Consider the following 17,829-nt stretch of genomic DNA (forward strand, 5'->3'; position numbering starts at 1 on the left):
ACCTGGTGCTGTGAGTCAGCAGTTCTAACCACTGTGTCACGGTGCCACCCTTAGGCTGAATTTGATCGCCTTCCGGGTCAGCAGTGATCTGAGGCCAAGTTCGGCGCTAGTTCACCAGAAGAAAATGCCAACATTTCTGCCGCAGATATCAGAAACTAGCATCCAACGAATGCTGTAATTCAACATATGGCAGAGGACATCCAGAAAGTGGAGAAACAATTCTCTTGCCTTTACTGTAACTTGGTCTGAAGCCCACAACAACAGGAGTCATTATTTTGTACCCTCACTCCCACCCTTAGCACAAAGGGGCACTGAGTGCATCCTCTGCAAACGTCCAAATGGCTGAGGTAATCCAACAGACTGATTCACTTAAGAGGGAAAAAAACAAGTTAACTGAAACTCAGACCATATGTAAAGCATAGCAGCGATGGCGTTTGCTGCCAGCAAGGTGCATGTTTTTCTCTGTTGTGGTCACTGTCTAACCAACTGCATCAGTCTGACTGAAAACAGTGAATGTTTCACAGCTCCTTTGGTGGTGAGCATAGCCATCCTTCACTACAGCCCCAGTGTCATTTTACACATTGCATGGGCCAATACAGTTAAAAAAGGCAGCTCACCACCAGGGCAGTTATGGACAAATGTGAATCTCATATCCCAGTGACAAATTAAAAACACACGCACACAAGTGCTCAATGCCCATTCGGTACAGTATCAGCTGGGGTAAGCAGATCTGTGCAATCTTTATAGGCTGACTGTTTCTTCCCTTGCCTCCAATCGGCTTTAATCTTTCACACCCTTTCTCATGGCTTTGTCTCTGTGAACTTTCCTCTCATTCCAGGTATATCGCGCCGCGCACCCCCCCTCCACCCCCACCATCCTACAGATAATTCACCAACCACTACAGAATTATCATGGTGCAGGAGGAGGCCATGTTAGTTATCTACTGCTCTCTTGAACATGTTGAACCCAAGTTTCACATTGCACTGCTGCTTTTTGATCTTTCACAGTTGCTGGAGTGAAGCATTTATAGATGAAAGGTTCCACCCAAGTTGGTCTGGTATCGTCCTCTTGAATACGAATGCAGACTTCAGTTCTGTGCAGTAAACTGATTCAACATGTACCATGTAGTATTTCCAAATACATAAAAAATTATATTACTATAATTCAAGCAGTTATTTCCATCAGCTATGTCTCTAAGCAAGAAATGCCCTACTGCGAAATTCATAACTTAGAATCCTCAAATAACCAGCGGTGGTGGGATTCTGTACAAGAATGTGGGGCACAGACATACAGTAATAAAATGTTTAGTAGTGCAGTTAATGGCCCAGACAGCATGCAGCTTGAGATTTGTTTCAGTGAGTGCCCCCTGCTGTGCTTGCAAATAAAAGAGTCACAGTAAATAGCATTACCATAAATTTAACTTTATGACTGCAGGCAACATCCTACTGGGCAATTCTTCAAACCTTAGCTGAAATAAAAATAACGGTTACAGACTGAAGGAGGTTCCCCTGTTCGGCTGCTTGGAGCCAAGAGTGAGAAAGTGACATCATCTTCTAACGAATGACTAATTGAGCTCAGCGCTTTTTAACTTTGGAAAGTGTTCTTCACCACATCTCTAACTCCAACCAGGGCTGGCCTTGGAGGCACCAGTTCCTTCAGCTCTTGGGCTACTTTACGGCATGTCATTAGGGTGAAGGCAGGATTTGTTCAGCTGTGGTTTCTTTCACTAGTTTTGTGACCCTGCCAGTATCCAACACTCAGTAAACTTGATGTCATCCAAAACTTTGCTGCCTGCACCTCCTGTTCACCCATCATCTTCCCCCCAACCCCTCCCAGGTTAGCACTGCTGCCTCACAGAGCCAGGGACCCAGGTTCGATTTTGGCTTGGGTGACTAGCGTCTGCACATTCTCCCCCTGTTTTTGTGGGTTTCCTCCGGGTGGTCCGGTTTCCTCCCACAGTCTGAATGACAAGCTGGTTAGGTGCATTAGCCGTGCTAAATTCGCCCTCACTGTACCCGAACAGGTGGGGGAGTGTGGCAACTAGGAGATTTTCACAGCTTCATTGCAGTGTTAATGTAAGCCTATTTGTGACACTAATAAATAAAACATAAAATATGCAGACTTACATTTGCTCCCTCATTGGCAATGCTACAATTTAAAAATTCCCAGCCTTATTTACAGCAGCCTACATGGCATCGCCCATTCCCCCATTATCTCGGCAATCTCCTCTAGTCTTACAGCCCTCTGAGAGCTCTGCACTCTTCTAATTCTGGCCACGAGAATCCCCAATTTTATTCACTCCACTTTGATGACTGTACTGTCAGCTACTCTGGCACCTTATCACTTCTTTACCTCTTTCCCTTTGGCAACCTTGGCATCCTATTTAACCCGCAGCTAAGCTTCTGACCCCATGTGTGGGATTCCCAGGCTTCATCTGTTGTGGGACTTGATACGAGCAAGAACGTAAAAATTTGGCATTCCAGCCAAAACTCCATTCATTCTCAGCAGCACCAGAAAATCCAGCCGTAAACAAGGAAGATTGCAGCCTATCTCTTCGCCTACATACGCTCCTTAAAATAGCTCTTGACCAGGCTTTTGGTCATGTGTCCTCGTGTATCTCTCTGCAGTACGGTGTCATATTTTATTTTATAAGCTCTTATGAAGGACCTTGGGATGTTTTATCCTGTCAAAGGTGCTAAATAAATTCCGGGTTTTGTTGCCACACTTCAGTGAACCATTGCCCCAGACATGTCCAACTTTTCGGTGCTGCGTTGTTTACTTCTACACAAGCTGTAGCTTTATTCATTCTGTAATAGCCCTTGCGTTACAGCTGAATCTTGATCCTGAATTCAAGTGGCATCCGCATGCATGAAACAAGGTTCACTGGATTAAAACTGGGAAAAATAGAGAGAGGTGGGAGTAGGCCATTTGGCCCTTCCAGCCTGCTCTGCCATTCATTATAGTCATGACTGATCATCAAATTCAATATCCTGGTCCTGTGTTCCTCCATATGCCTTGATCCCTTTAGCCCTAAGAACCATCCCTAATTTCTTCTTGAAATCACACATTTTGACTTCAACTACTTGCTGTCGTAGTGAATTCTACACATGCATCACTCTCTGACTGAAGAAATTTCTCCTCACTTCAAACTATGACCCAAGAGTTCTGAATCCATTTGGAACATTCTTTCTGAATCTACCCTGTTAGAATTTTATAAGTTTCTATGAGATCCCCTCTTCTCACTCCTCTAAACTCCAGTGAATACAATCTTAACGGACTTAGTTGGTCCTCATATGACAGTCCTGCCGTCCCAGGAATCAGCCTAGTAAACCTTTGCTTACTCATTATATAGCAAGGTCATCCTTCCTCAGATAAGGACAGCAAAACTGCACAGAATTCTCAAACATGGCCTCGCCAGCGCCCTATACAATTGCATGAAAATATCCATAATTCCTATACACAAATCCTCTCACTATGAAGGTCACCAGGAACCTCGCCTATGTTTCCCACCTAACAATACTAATTAGTTGTAGCACTCCTGTACGGCACTCTCTGGGAGCATTTCATTCAACATGGACAAGGATTTCAACCTAGGCATGAGTCACACATGGTGACAGCAACTTTACCATAACAAAAATGTCCCTTGGCACATCGCACGAATGCAATCAAATAATATTTTTACCCTGAGCCATGTAAGGAGGGATGATGAGGTAAGTTTTAAGGGAGAGGAAGTTGCAGATGGTTATGGAGGGAATACCAGAGCACAGGGTCCATGGAGAATAAAGCATGGCCTCTAATTGTGAAACAATGGAAATCCAGGTTGCACAAAAAAGGCTGGAATTGGTGGGGCACAGAGGCATTGAAGGGTTGTGAAGAGATTTCAGAAATGGCTGGAATGGTGAACTCATGAAGGGATATGTATCACAGGGTAATGAGTGTAAAATAAAGACTGAACTGGGAACAAATGCAAGTCTGCAAACATTGGTAATGAGAGAAGAGGACTTGGATGTTAGGATGTGGGGCAGCATAAGAACATAAGAACGTAAGAAATAGGAGCAGGAGTAGGCCAACTAGCCCTTCGAGCCTGCCCTGCCATTCAATAAGATCATGGCTGATCTGTCGTGGCTCAGTTCCACATTCCCGCCCTCTCCCCATAACCCTTAATCCCCTCTCTTATCAAAAACCCATCAACCCCCAGTTTTGGATGAGCTCAATTTTAAGGAGAAAGCAAGTGGGAGAACATTTTAGATAACAATGGACTGTTGAGCCTAGAGTTAACAACAGGGCCATGAAAGTAGATTTTAGTAGCTGATATATTGAGGCAGGGGTGGAGGTGAGTGATGTTGATAAGATTAGAAGCTCAACTCAGGATCAAATAGGATGTTAAGGTCACAAACAGTTCAGTTCAGCTTCAATCAGGGACCAAGGGGAAGAATGGAGTCAGTGGATGAGAACAAAGTTTATGGCAGGGCCCCAAGACAATGGCTTCCCGATAGTTAATTTGAAGAAATTTCTGTTTCTGCAGTACTGGATGCCAGATAGGTAAACTGACAAATCAGAGGTTGAGGAGCCTTATGCTGTGGTGTATCTGACCGGTGTACAAGTAAATCTAAGTTTTTAGATTTCTCTTTCACAAGGGGAGGAAATCTGTTGTCCTTACCTGGTCTGGCCTATTTTTAACACCAGACCCACAGCTCTGACTCTTAAGTGCCCTCTGAAATGGCCTAGCAAGCCAGTTTGAGGGCAATTAAGGATGGGCAATAAGTACTGGCCTTGTCAGAGATGCCCAAATCACAAGTAAATACATATTTTAAATGCATGCATTGTACAAGCCAGCTATGGATGTTTAATCCTGCCACATTAACATTGTGCCTTGAATTTAATTCTCCTGTCCATGTGATTCCTCGTTTATTTCCAAGCACAGCAAACACTTCACATCATTAACCTCTCCAATCTCACCTTTCTGGAAGAAAGTGTTGATGGGCAGCAGTCTCCTCCATCATACTGACAGTATGCTCTGTTGTTGATCGTATCACACCAACCATCATCTTGGAAAGGCTGCAAGAGGAAGAACAGAAAATATATATAATTGGTTCCAATATTCACCCAATAATCACTTCTCAGGAGACGATTCCTAGACATCTGTGATCATCTGTTCAAAACTGTTGTGGACTCCATGCCAATTTACTGCCTCGTTCCCTCTGTTTATAAAATGGTGACCTTTCAATGGAGGAATCATGCAAATGTCAACAGTCTATGGGAAAAAGAGCTATGACGTACCCAACTTTCTTCAAAAAACAAATATGTCACGGGTATTTTTAGACTTCTCTTTCCCAATAAATTAAATGCTTGAAAGCGTTTTGAGCTTAAGTTTACTTCTCAAATATACAGAAGGTGCAGCAGATGGATGCTGCAAGTTTCCAAACTGCACAGTGGGATTTGAACTTGCTTTCTCCAGATTATTAATCCAGTAGCATGGCCACTATGTTATCCGAAAATGCACCACATTTTACTTGTACACCGGTCAGATACACCACAGCATAAGGCTCCTCGACCTCTGATTTGTCAGGTTACCTATCTGGCATCCAGTACTGCAAGAACAGAAATGGTTAGGTTACTGGATTAGTAATCCATAGGCCTGGATCAACGACGTAGAGTACGTGAATTCATATCCCACTGAGGCAACTTTGAAATTTAAATTCATCCAGCGGCATCCTTTTATCTCAGTTGTTGGGAAAATGTTGAAATCTATTGTTCAGAAATTCTCAACAATGTATTTTAAAAAGCATGATATGATTAAAACAAGTTAATATGGTTTTACTGAAGGAACGCCCTATTTCACAAACTTATTCAACTTTGTGGAGGATGTAACTCATAAAGAGAAACCAGTAGATGTCATACACCTAGATTTGCAAAGGTTAATATGCAAGATACTAATGCTCATGGAGTTGGGAAAACATGGATAGAAAGTTGGTCAATGGCAAGAAAACAACGAGGAAGCATAAACGAGGCCTTTTTCCATATTGGCAGGTTGTGAATAGTGGAGTGCCTCATAAATCAGTGCTGGGACCTAATGCATTTACAAACTATATTAATGATTTAGGTGAAGGGACAAAGCAATGTATCAAAGTTTCCTCATAATGCCAAGCTACGTGGGAGGGAGACAGAGAGGCTGGAAAGAGATATTGACAGGTTAAGTGAGTGGGCAACAAGATAATAGGTGGAGTAGAATATAGAGAAGTGTGAAGTTATTCACTTCGGTTGTAATAGAAAAGCAGAATATTTTTAAAAGGTGTAAAACTTGTAAGTTTTGGTGTTCAAAAAGTGTGCTTGAACAAAAAAACACAAAGGTAGTATGCAAGTACAGCGATTAGGAAAGCAAATGGCATGTTGGCCATTATTGCAAGGGGATTGTCTACAATGATAAAGAAGTCTTACAATACTTGTATAGGGGTTTGCTGAGACTACATCTGGAATAGTGTGCAGTTCTAGCCTCCACATTTAAGAATGAATATACTTGCATTGTTGGTGGTACAGCAAATACTCACTAAATTAGTCCCCAGGGAGGAAAGGGGTGTCTTATGATGAAAGGCTAACTAAACTGGGCTTACAATCTCTTCAGTCTAGGTGATCTCATTGAAAACTACAAAATTTTGAAGTGGCTTGAGATCGTGGGCACAGAGAGATTGCTTCCGCTAGTCAGGGAATCTAAAACACAGGGGCATAGTCTTCGGATAAGAGGCTGATTATTTAGCAATTACTTGGAGAAATTACTTCACTTAAAAGGTTGTGAATCTTTGGAATTCTGTACCCAGAACTGTGCTTGCTCCATACATTTGAGATTATAGACAGATTTTTGGGAATCTCAAGAAATCAAGGGATATGGAAAGAAAATGGGAAAATGGAGTTAAAGACCAGGATAGTATTGAATGGCAGAATAAACTCAATGGATCATATGGTCTATTTATGATCCTATTACCATCTTGTATTACCGTCAAGCCATGGAACAACACTGGATCAATAGGGAGAACAGGCCAGGGGTAGAAACCAGCTGTACCTAAAAATTTGGTCTATTTTGTATTCATTCATGGACATTGCTGGATAGCCAGCATTTATTGCCCATCCCTAGTTGCCTTTGGAGGGCAGTTGAGAAATAACCACATTGCTGTGAGTCAAGAGTCACATGTAGTACAGACCAGATAAAGATGAAGATTTCCTTCCCTAAAGGACATTAATGAACCAGATGGGTTTTCCAACAATCAACAATGGTTTCATGGCCATCAGTAGATTCTTAATTCCAGGTTTTTTTTTTATTCTAATCCCATCATCTGTCAGTAATCTTACGCTACTTCATCAGTCACTTTCCCTCCATTATGAAGTCAGAAGTGGGATGTTCACTGATGACTGCACAATTTTAAGCAGCATTCACAACTCCTCAGATATTGAAACAACCTGTGCCCATATGCAGCAAGACCTGGATAAAATTCAGGCTTGGGTTGATAAAGTAGCAAATCACCAACAAAAGAGAGCATTTAATCACCTTGCCTTGTCATTTAATGGCACCTTTTTTTGCTGAATCCCCTGCTTTTAACATCCTGGTGGTTGCAATTCAGCAGAAGCTGAATTGGGCCAATCATATAAATACTACAACATAGATCAGAGGCTGGAACCTCGCCTCTTAACTCCCCAAACTTTGTCCACTATCTACAAGGTACGAGGAATACTCTCACTTGCCTGGATGAGTGCAGCTCTAACATCACTCAAGAAGCTCAATACAATCAATAACAAAGGATCTCACTTGATCAGCACCCTATCCACCAACATACACATTTATTCCCTCTACCATCAACATACAGTGGCAGCAATGTGTAATATCTACAAGATGCAATAACTATTGCAGCCACACACCAAGATTCCTCCAACAGCAACTTCTGAACTCACGACCTCTAGCACCTAGAAGGACAAGGTCAGCAGATACATGGGAACACCACCAGCTGCAAGTTTCCCTCCAAGCCACACCATCATTGTCCCATCACTGCTGCAGGACCAAAAACTGGGAACTCCCTTCCTAACAGTACAGCAGATGTACACACAACAGGTCTGCAGCAGTTCAAGAAGGCAGCTCACTACCACAGTCTGAAGGGCAATTAGGAATGAGCAAACAATGGTTAGTTATTTTCTCAGTGTCATAAGTAGGCTTACATTAACACTGCAATGAAGTTACTATGACAATTTCCTTGTCGCCTAGCCCCATAAATAAATGACTCACCTCCAACGTCTTCCTACTATCTACAAGGTACAAGTCAGGAACATTTTGGAATACACTACACTTGCCTGGATGAGTGCAGCCTCACAGCACTCAAAGCCTGACACCAATGAGGGCAAAGCAGCCCCACTTGATTGGTTCCACTTGATTGCCTACTTGTAGAGTTGCCAGATTTCACTGGTTTCCATCCACATAACTCTTTTTCCTATTGGCATAACTAAAATGATGCACATGTAAAGCAAGGACAACTGAAGTAAGGTGCATGCTGACCATGAACAACATTAACTGAAGGAGCTCTGCATCCATTCAAAGTGTAAATATTTATTTTGTTTTTAACGTTTGAAGTTAATGACAGTTCTATTAAGATATGAAGGATTAAGCATTTTCCATAACACATTATGAAGTATTCAGCATATATTAAATGTATTCTATCTTACTGGTGGGGTCATGGTTTGGGAACAAGCCTGATTTCAGTCTTGAGGCCCACTAAGATGAAGGAGGGCTACTCACACGGCCCATCACTAGCCTAGGTTGTCTATCACTGATCTCGGGGCAGCAGATACGTGGGAACACAATGCAGTTCCTCTCTAAGCCACACAGTATCCGGACTTGGAACTGTTTTGAGGCTCCTTCCTTGTCACTGCAAAAAATGCTTTATAACCCAGTTATCTACTTGAAAGATGATCGAATAATAATTTTGTCTGTATGCAAACATCTACTTTATAAAATAACACTGTTCTTCTGGAAAAAACGTGTTTGTCACTATTCCAATTATTCATTGAGCTCTGCATTCAGGATTGTGCAGGGTAAGTGTAGTTGTTGTCAAGTATCTGTATCCTTGTTTCTAGTGTTGAAACTATAATAGTGTAAAATAATAAAGCAAGAATACATAGCCCATCTAACAAACAGCAAAGAAAATTACAGCACAGGAACAGGCCTTTCAGCCCTCCAAGCCTGCACCAACCATGCTGCCTGACTGAACTAAAAATCCCTACCCTTAGGGGACCATATCCCTCTGTTCCCATCCTATTCATGTATTTGTCCAGACGCCCCTTAAAACCCACTATCCACTACCTTCCCTGGCAGCGAGTTCCAGACACTCACTAATTTCTGTGTAAAAAACATGCCTCGTACATCTCCTTTAAACCTTGCCCCTTGCACCTTAAACCTATGCCTCCTAGAAATTGCCTTTTCCACCCTGGGAAAAAGCGTCTGACTATCCACTCTATCTGCTAGTTATATCCTAGCAAAAGATCAGAAAATGGCATTAATAATCTTTTAGACAAAATTTGAGCCTCAACATCAGGTTAGACCACAATTTTAAACCAAGACACGGGAGCAAATTCACATACCTAATTTTCAGCACTCCAAATCGCGATTCACAGAAGACATTTTAGGAAAAGGAAAAGGCCACTTTTGGCCTTATTTTTGTCTTTTAAATTGATCATAATCCAACTTGTAGGTAAAATTGTCTTCACCAATGTTCATAATAGGCTTATTGCCCTAACCATGTGAAAATTTCTCTGTTTGTTACTTTAACATTTCGTAAAAACAGTAATTAATGTGTGCTATTGTCTTATTCCTCCCTAACAGCACTGTAGGAGTACCTGCACTACATGGACTGCAGCGTTTTAAGAAGGCAGCTACCACCTTCTCAGAAGCAATTAGGGATGGGCAATAAGTGCTGGCTTCGCTAGTGGTACCCACATCCCATGAATGAACCAAATATATGGAGCAATTTTAAATGGGCATGATGACATCCTTATTATGAATATCAGTAATTTCATTCTCTATGTCCTTCAATCCCCTTCTTCTCCAGAAACAGGAGCTAGGAATCACCTGGGCTCGGATTACAGAGATACATAGAGTTATAGGGATAGGCTTAATGGGCCAAATGGTTTCCTTCTGCACTGTAGGGATTCTATGATTCTTTCCAACCAGCATTCTGTGGCAATGGCTGTAGGTACACTTTGTTTGATTCCATCATGTTGTCAGGTTTTTTTGCTCCTCCAAGCCAGCCATCTGTGCTAAATGGTTATCTGTGTGGATTCAGTCTTGCTTCCTCACACTGTTAAGGTCCAGTTAATCCTCACAACCTATGCTAATGGTAATTTCCTTCTGATAGATTGAGAAAGGATGAAAAGCAATTGGGTCACATTAATTAATCATATGCCACATATTTCACTGGACGAAGAAGAGAGTTCACTCACACATACCCATCCACTATGAAGTGCTTTAGCACCGCAATTGGCTGGCACATTTGGGATCTTCCCTGGGCATTATCTTCAACACACCTCATGACTTTCAATCTATTCTCAAACTTCTGTCTGCATTAAGCAAGTTACAGAAGAGACAAGTCATATCCATGGAACAAATCCTCCAAACCAGCCAAGAATCATACTGCACTCATGTATGATCAGTAAATCTGCACATTTATCCACTGTTCTTGCTTAACAGCTCATCATAAAATATGTGGAATATTCTGAACTTATAATTCAGCTGGAATATTGCGTTCAGTTCTAGGCACAACACTATAAGGAAGAACGTGGACACACTGGAGAGACTGCAGAAGAGGATTACAAAAATGATTCCAGGGATGAGAAACTTCAGTGTTGAGGATAAATTGGAGACTGGGACTGTTCTTCTTGGAGAGAAGAAGGTGAAGAGGAGATTTGACAGAGGTGTTCAAAATCATGAGGGGGCTGGACAGAGTAGATAGGGAGAAACTGTCCCCACTCCTAAAAGGATGAAGAATGAGACAGGGACAGATATAAAGTGATTTGGAAAAGAAGTAAAACTAATTCAAGAAAGAGCTTCTTCGCACAGCGACTGGCTTGGGTCTGGAACGCACTGATCAGAAGTGTGGTCAAGGCAGGTTCATGCAAGGTATGCATGAGAGCATTATTTACAAGGTTACGTGGGGAAAAAGCAGGAGAATGGCACTAAGCCATGATACTCGTTTAGAGAGCCAGTACCGGCATGATCGGCCTAATGGCCTCCTTCCACACTGTAACAACTCTGTGACGATACTTCCCTTGAATAACTGCATTGAATTGTAACACTACAATCATGAACTGAATATAAACTTCTGAAAATTTAGAGGAATTCAATATATATATTTTCAATCCAAATATTGCTTACCAAATTATAGTTGAAAATAAATATATTAAATCCAAATTTTATTTTTATAATAGTATAATGTTGAAATCGTACTCTATTTTGGTATTTGTGTGCCGTAGTACTCAGATACTTAATACCTTGTGCCTGTGGTGGAAGCACGGAGAAGGAAGTAGTTATCTCTATATTTTGTGTTTTCATTCACTGAGTAATGGACTGCCAACAGATTTACAATCTGGTGGAGACATTTAACCATAAACCCAGTGATTTCAAACATATGTCAGTTATTGCTGGGATCGAACAGCGCAGAATTGGAGGCTCGTTGATGGGAAATCAGAGTGCAAATTTGGCAATGCCCACTGGCATTATGAAGCAACTTTTGGTACATCTAAGGCAAAGTTTTCGATTCTCTCAAAGCTGTCCAAGGAATGTACATTTCCAGCTATCCTTTGTGTTGATGCCGCCACATGTTTGATTTCTCCACCATCTCCCACTGGACAAATTGACCCTCTAAATGTTAATGTTGGAATGCTGTTACAATGAAGCAAATGATCTAGTTGTAAGAGGGAAACTTGAGCCAGTCTTTCCTTGACATAGTTTTATTCATATAACCCAGAGAACACAGGCACAGATTCCCCTTTCCTCCCCTCACGCAGGTGAAAACCAGTTCTAATATACGCTTAAGAATACTGTCCTAACCTTTCCCCAGTTAGTCACAGCTGCTCTCACTTACAACTAGACTATTCGCTTCATTGTAACAGCATTCCAACATTAACATTTAGAGGGCCAATTGGTCCAGTGGGAGATGGTGGAGAGATCAAGCATGTGGAGGCATCAACACAAAAGGTAGCTGGAAACATACGTGCCTTGGAGGGCTTTGAGAGAAACCATTACCACAGAATTGAAAACTTTGCTTAGATGTACCAAAAATTGCTTCATAATGCCAGTGGGCACTATCAAAACTGCTAAAACTAAACTAAATGATATCTCAATGCCTTAAGAACTCTTTCACTCACTCCATGAGATCTGTAAATCCTGACATCAGAGTTAGTTAGATGTTTATTTGATCCTACATCATAGGTCATTATGTTCACGCTGACATGCTTGTATATTGTGTGAATATTTTATAAAAGCTAAGTAAATCACATGTACTAAAAGAAATAAATTCCTTCTCTTTATATTATTTTCACTTCTATCTGGCCACATCCAAAATCAAACACATGCTTAGATAACACAGAATATCAGTACTCACAGTCCAAGTTAAATAACTTGTTCACATCCACAATCCAAATCTCTCAACATTTATAAAGAAAACCTGGATCAAGTTCTACTTCAATCTATTCGCTAATGAAAACAGGTTCTTCCTGTCCCTTTTCATAAGAGCCAATCCCTAAGAATTTGAATCATCTTTGTTGCTAGTCTATGAACCTTTGCCAATGCATCAATGTCCTTTTGAAGTAATAAGTGCCCATTAATTTACCAAAGGTGCCATTCCACTGAAGTCTGGCCCATAACCAGCTAGCGTTGCAATGCCTCCAGGTGTCGCAGTAGAATTGCTGATAAAGTTTCACATGGACCGGATGGTTAAGAAATAATCAGTGATCACACCTAATAATTAACATTGCTAATGTGACATTTCTCTGAGGTGTGCTATAGTCTTTTCTCCATTGCTGAGTTTTCAATTGCATCTTTCACTTTCAATTTACTATTGCCACGTCAATTTTCCATTAACTGAATTTTTATTACAACTGTTTGTCATTTACCTTCAAACCTTCTATATGGAACTTCATTGTGCATCTTTTGAAATTCTACCTACCTTATATTATGTTGATCTTTCTCTACATCCCAACTATGACTGTAACATTACATTCTTCACCCTGTCCTTTCCTTCTCCCCTGTGTACACAATGAATGGTATACTTTGTCGGGCAAGAAACAATACTTTTCACTGTATCTCAATACATGTGACAATAATAAATCAAATCAAAAAAGTGAAGTACATAATTTTATTTTATTCCTTCACAGGATGTGTCACTGGCAAGGCCATCATAATTTTCCTTAAGATGGTGGTGAGCCATCTTTTGGATCTGGTGAAATCCACTTGATGCAGATACACCCAAGGTGTTGTTAAGAAGGGATTCCTAGGATTATGGTCCTGCAAGAGGAATGGGAAGGTGATATGTTTCCAAGTCAGGATGGTGTGTGATTTGCAAGGGAACTTGTGTCTGATGTCCTTGTTCTTCTAGGTTCTTGTAGGAGCAGACATGGGTTTGTAAGGTGCTGTCGAAGGAGGCTTAGTGAGATGCAGTGCATCTTGTAAATAGAAAGGCCCTGCCACCACTCTGTATCGATGGTGGAGGGAATGAATAGAGTTGCTTTGTCTTGGATGCTTATGAACATTGACAGAGCTGTACTTACCCAGGGAAGTGGAGAGTACTCCATCACACTCCTGATTTGTGCCTTGTTGATGGTGGACGGGCTTTGGAGATTCAGGGGATGCGTTACTTTCATCACAAAGTTCCTAGACTCTGACCTGCCCTTGTTGCCATAGTATTTAAATGACTTGTTTGGTGACCCTCATAATTTTGATAGTGGAGTAATCAGCAATGTGAATGCCATTGAATGAGCTCTGATGAAGGGTCATGCTGACTAGAAACATTTGGTCTATTTTCTCTCCACAGATGCTGTCAGACCTGCTGAGATTTTCCAGCATTTTTTTGCTTTTGTTATGAATGTCAAGGGGTGTTGGTTAGATTGTCTCTTGCTGGAGATGGTCATTGCCTAGTGCCTGTGTAGTGCAAATGTTACTTGCCACTTGTCAGTCCAAGCCTGGATACTGTTCAGATCTTCAGACACTAACTGCTTCAGTATCTGAGGAGTTGTGAACGGTGCTGCATCGCACAATCAGTGAATATCTCACTTCTGACCTTAAATGGAAGGAAGATCACTGATAAAGTAAAGGAAGGTGGATCTAGGACACGACCCTGAGAAACCCCTGCAGTGATGTCCTGAGACTGAAATGATTGGTTCCAACAACCTATTTACTTTGTGCTAAGTATGATCGCAGCAGTGGAGCGTTCTCCTCCCAACTCACCTTGACTTCAATATTGCAAAGGATCAAATGTTGCCATGCTGTCAAAAACAATCATTCTCACCTTAGTTCCCCAGCATCAAGGATACCAGTTTCTAACCAATTCGGTTCACTCCATGTGATATAAAGAAATGACTGAAAGCACTGGATGCTGAAAATGCGATGGGCCTTGACAACATTCTGGCAAAATTACAGGAGACTTGTGCCCCAGCAGTAACCATGTTCCAGTTGAAGTTATTCCAATGCAGCTACAGTAACTGACGGTATGGATGATTGCCCAGCGTGTCCTTTCCACAAAATCTTGTTCATATTTGGAATCAAAGGTGTAATGAGGTCAGGTGCTAAGTAACCCAGCTAGATCAGAAACTGAGTACCAGAAGGCAGGTTATTATTTTATAAATGGCACTTGATAGCATGGCTGACAACAGCTTTCAACACATTGCTGATGATCAAGACCAATAAGCCAGTAATTGATCAAGATAGATTTGTCCTGCATTTTGTATACAGGGTGTAGACAGAGGTGTGACGAAGTATTCCACTTACCTAGATGGGTGCAACTCCAATAACATTCAAGAAACTTGACACCATTCAGGAAAAAACAGCCCGCTTGATTGACACCCCATCCCCAAAGGTCCATACCCTCCACCATGTACGCACGTAGCAGCAATCTTTACCATTTACAAGATGCACTACAGAACTACCAAGTCTCCTCGGACAGCATCTCCCAAACCCACAAAACATTACCATCTAAAAGCATAAGGGCAGCCAACACTTGAGAACACCATCAGCTGCAAGTGCTCCTCCAAGTCACTCAACATCAGGACAACATGGTAGCACAGCGGTTAGCACTGCTGCTTCACAGCTCCAGGGACCTGGGTTCGATTCCCGGCTCAGGTCACTGTCTGTGTAGAGTTTGCACATTCTCTTTGTGTCTGTGTGGGTTTCCTCCAGGTGCTCCGGTTTCCTCCCACAGTCCAGTGATGTGTGGGTTAGGTTGATTAGCCATGCTAAACTTGTCCCTTAGTGTCCTGGGATGCTTAGGTTAGAGGGATTAGTGGGTAAGGATATGGGGATAGGGCCTGGGTGGGATTGTGGTCGGTGCAGACTCGATGGGCTGAAGGACCTCTTTCTGCACTGTAGGGTTCTACGTCCATCCTGATTTGGAAACATTTTGCCATTCCTTCACTGTCACTGGGTCACAATTCTGAAACCCCCTCCCTACCAGTACTATAGGTGTACCTACATAAGATGCACTGCAGTGGTTCAAGAAGGCAGCTCACCACCACCTTCTCAAGGCAATTAAGGATGGGCATTAAATGCTGGTCAATGCAACAACGCCGGCATTCCCAAATAAAATGAAAACCAATACGGCCACATTTAAAAGAGCTATACTCGGAAACAGGATGAGAGAATCTCCTCCAACCAGTTTCGCCTTCAAGTTCACCTGATATGCTGGCAATTCAAACACAAGAATTCTCACAACTTACTGAGAATCCTCTGCTTTTACCCAATCTCTTCTCCAGCAACAGCACCAGTTCAGCTAAGAAACTACAAACCTGCTACAAAAGAGACTGAAATTATTTCAATTTGTAATTGTTGTTTTTCCATGTCTGTTTCTATTCATTGTTTGCGTGATATTATGTGCAAGATGTTGCAGTATAATCTCTGGGGCAATAATAAATAATCTTATTTTTAAATTCATAAATCTTGTTGCTGGAAATAATACCAACAGGGACAAAGCACTCTGAAGGTAATACTAATCTTGCACATATTAAAAAAAACTTTGATCTTGTGCAAACTCTATCCGTATCAGTTGTATTATAATTTCTTGACTTATGTCTGATATTTTTGTACATCAGGAAAATATTTGAGACAAAGTCTACCCATTGTATGAAAGGATTACTGCAGAAATACTAACTAGACTCACTCACGTAAAATGTAGGAGGTATTTAATGAAGAAAACGGAGATGGGGAGAAGCTCAGTAAAGGAAGGGGAAAATGAAGAAGCAGAATGAAGAGTACGGGTGCAGGGAATAATGCACTGAGGGGACATACCCATGGAGAGGGGTACCAGCATTCAAGCACCAATAATGAACAGGGGCAGAATACAGACATTTTGGTGGGATTTTCCAGCCACAGGTGCCTGAAGGCCGGAGGTCAAAGGACCTTTAAATGGTCTGCCAAATTTTCTGTCCTGCCTGCTACGATTCCCATGATGGGTGGGATGGGGAATTTCCCATCAAAGGTGCTGGTTTTAACTTCTGGGAGGTTTGCTTCTCTGCTGAATAAGGTTTGTTTTCTTTGTCCTAATGCTATTTTTCAAAGCATTTAATATATGGGAGGGTCAGCGGAAGTTCAGTTAAAAAAAACAATATACAAACCCACTTTACATGAGCTGAAAGGGAATCAAAGTCCTGTAAGGATTTAAAACTCCCTGGCTTCATTCAATGTCATGTAAGTTGTGAAGATTTTCCTTTTAGATCATCACTTCAGTTCGCTGCCTTTTAAGTGCAACATCTACCCCATTCCCACAATTATGCCTTTGACCCAGCGATTTCACAAAATGTCATCCATGTACTTCAAAAGTTTTCCCAACTACAAGTCTTCTCATGTAAACCAATGATCGAGTGGAGTCTGCCTGATTCAGTCTTATTATTAATGTATATCCCCAAATGATGTGGTGTGATTAAACGTTTCTTAAAATAAACTTTTCATCTAAAAAGGTTAAGGGAGCTTCACTAAACTTAAAGAAGTTTTTTTTTTGCCCTTGTGCACACCAGCATGAGGGATTCAAAGCACCCGAATCTGCACAAACAGCCTTTTACTTAACATCAAGCCCACTTAAAAGGCAGAGACTTCACCATGAGTTACCTTGTCAGAAAGTAAGTGCTGGTCCACTGTCAGCTGTTAACCATCTCATCAAAGATCCTATGTAAGAGGGTCAGCCATTTTAACCATCCAACATGATTAATGTATATATTTTGAATGGGCGGCACAGTGGCACAGTGGTTAGCATTGCTGTCTCACAGCGCCAGGGACTCGGGTTCGATTCCTGGCTTGGGTCAGTGTGTGTGTGGAGTCTGCACGTTCTCCTGTGTCTGTGTGAGTTTACTCCCACAGTCTGAAAAACGTGCAGGTTAGGTGCATTGGCCATGCTAAATTCTCCCTCAGTGTACCTGAACAGGCACCGGAGTGTGGAATTTTCACAGTAATTTCATTGCAGTGTTAATGTAAGCCTATTTGTGACTAATAAATAATAATAAAACTTTGTCTTCTTCCCATAGGTTAGAAATAATTACTTAAATACTCAAAATGCAGGGGGCATCAGATGTATTTCTTGCAGTGGCTGGTGAACC

The 17,829-nt window shown here is 41.6% G+C and overlaps 1 protein-coding gene across 1 annotated transcript in view; it reads right to left on the reverse strand.

Moving 5' to 3' along the window:
* Positions 1–17,829, reverse strand: part of pappa2 (pappalysin 2) — a 379,187-nt gene that overhangs the window by 15,482 nt on the left and 345,876 nt on the right. The window contains exon 21 of the mRNA XM_080196777.1: positions 4,960–5,058. Coding sequence (XP_080052903.1) covers positions 4,960–5,058 — 99 coding nt within the window. The remainder of the gene's footprint in view (positions 1–4,959; positions 5,059–17,829) is intronic.

The sequence above is a fragment of the Carcharhinus amblyrhynchos genome, chromosome 9 (assembly GCF_965287045.1).
Source record: "Carcharhinus amblyrhynchos chromosome 9, sCarAmb.v2.hapA, whole genome shotgun sequence".
NCBI classification, from domain to species: domain Eukaryota; kingdom Metazoa; phylum Chordata; class Chondrichthyes; order Carcharhiniformes; family Carcharhinidae; genus Carcharhinus; species Carcharhinus amblyrhynchos.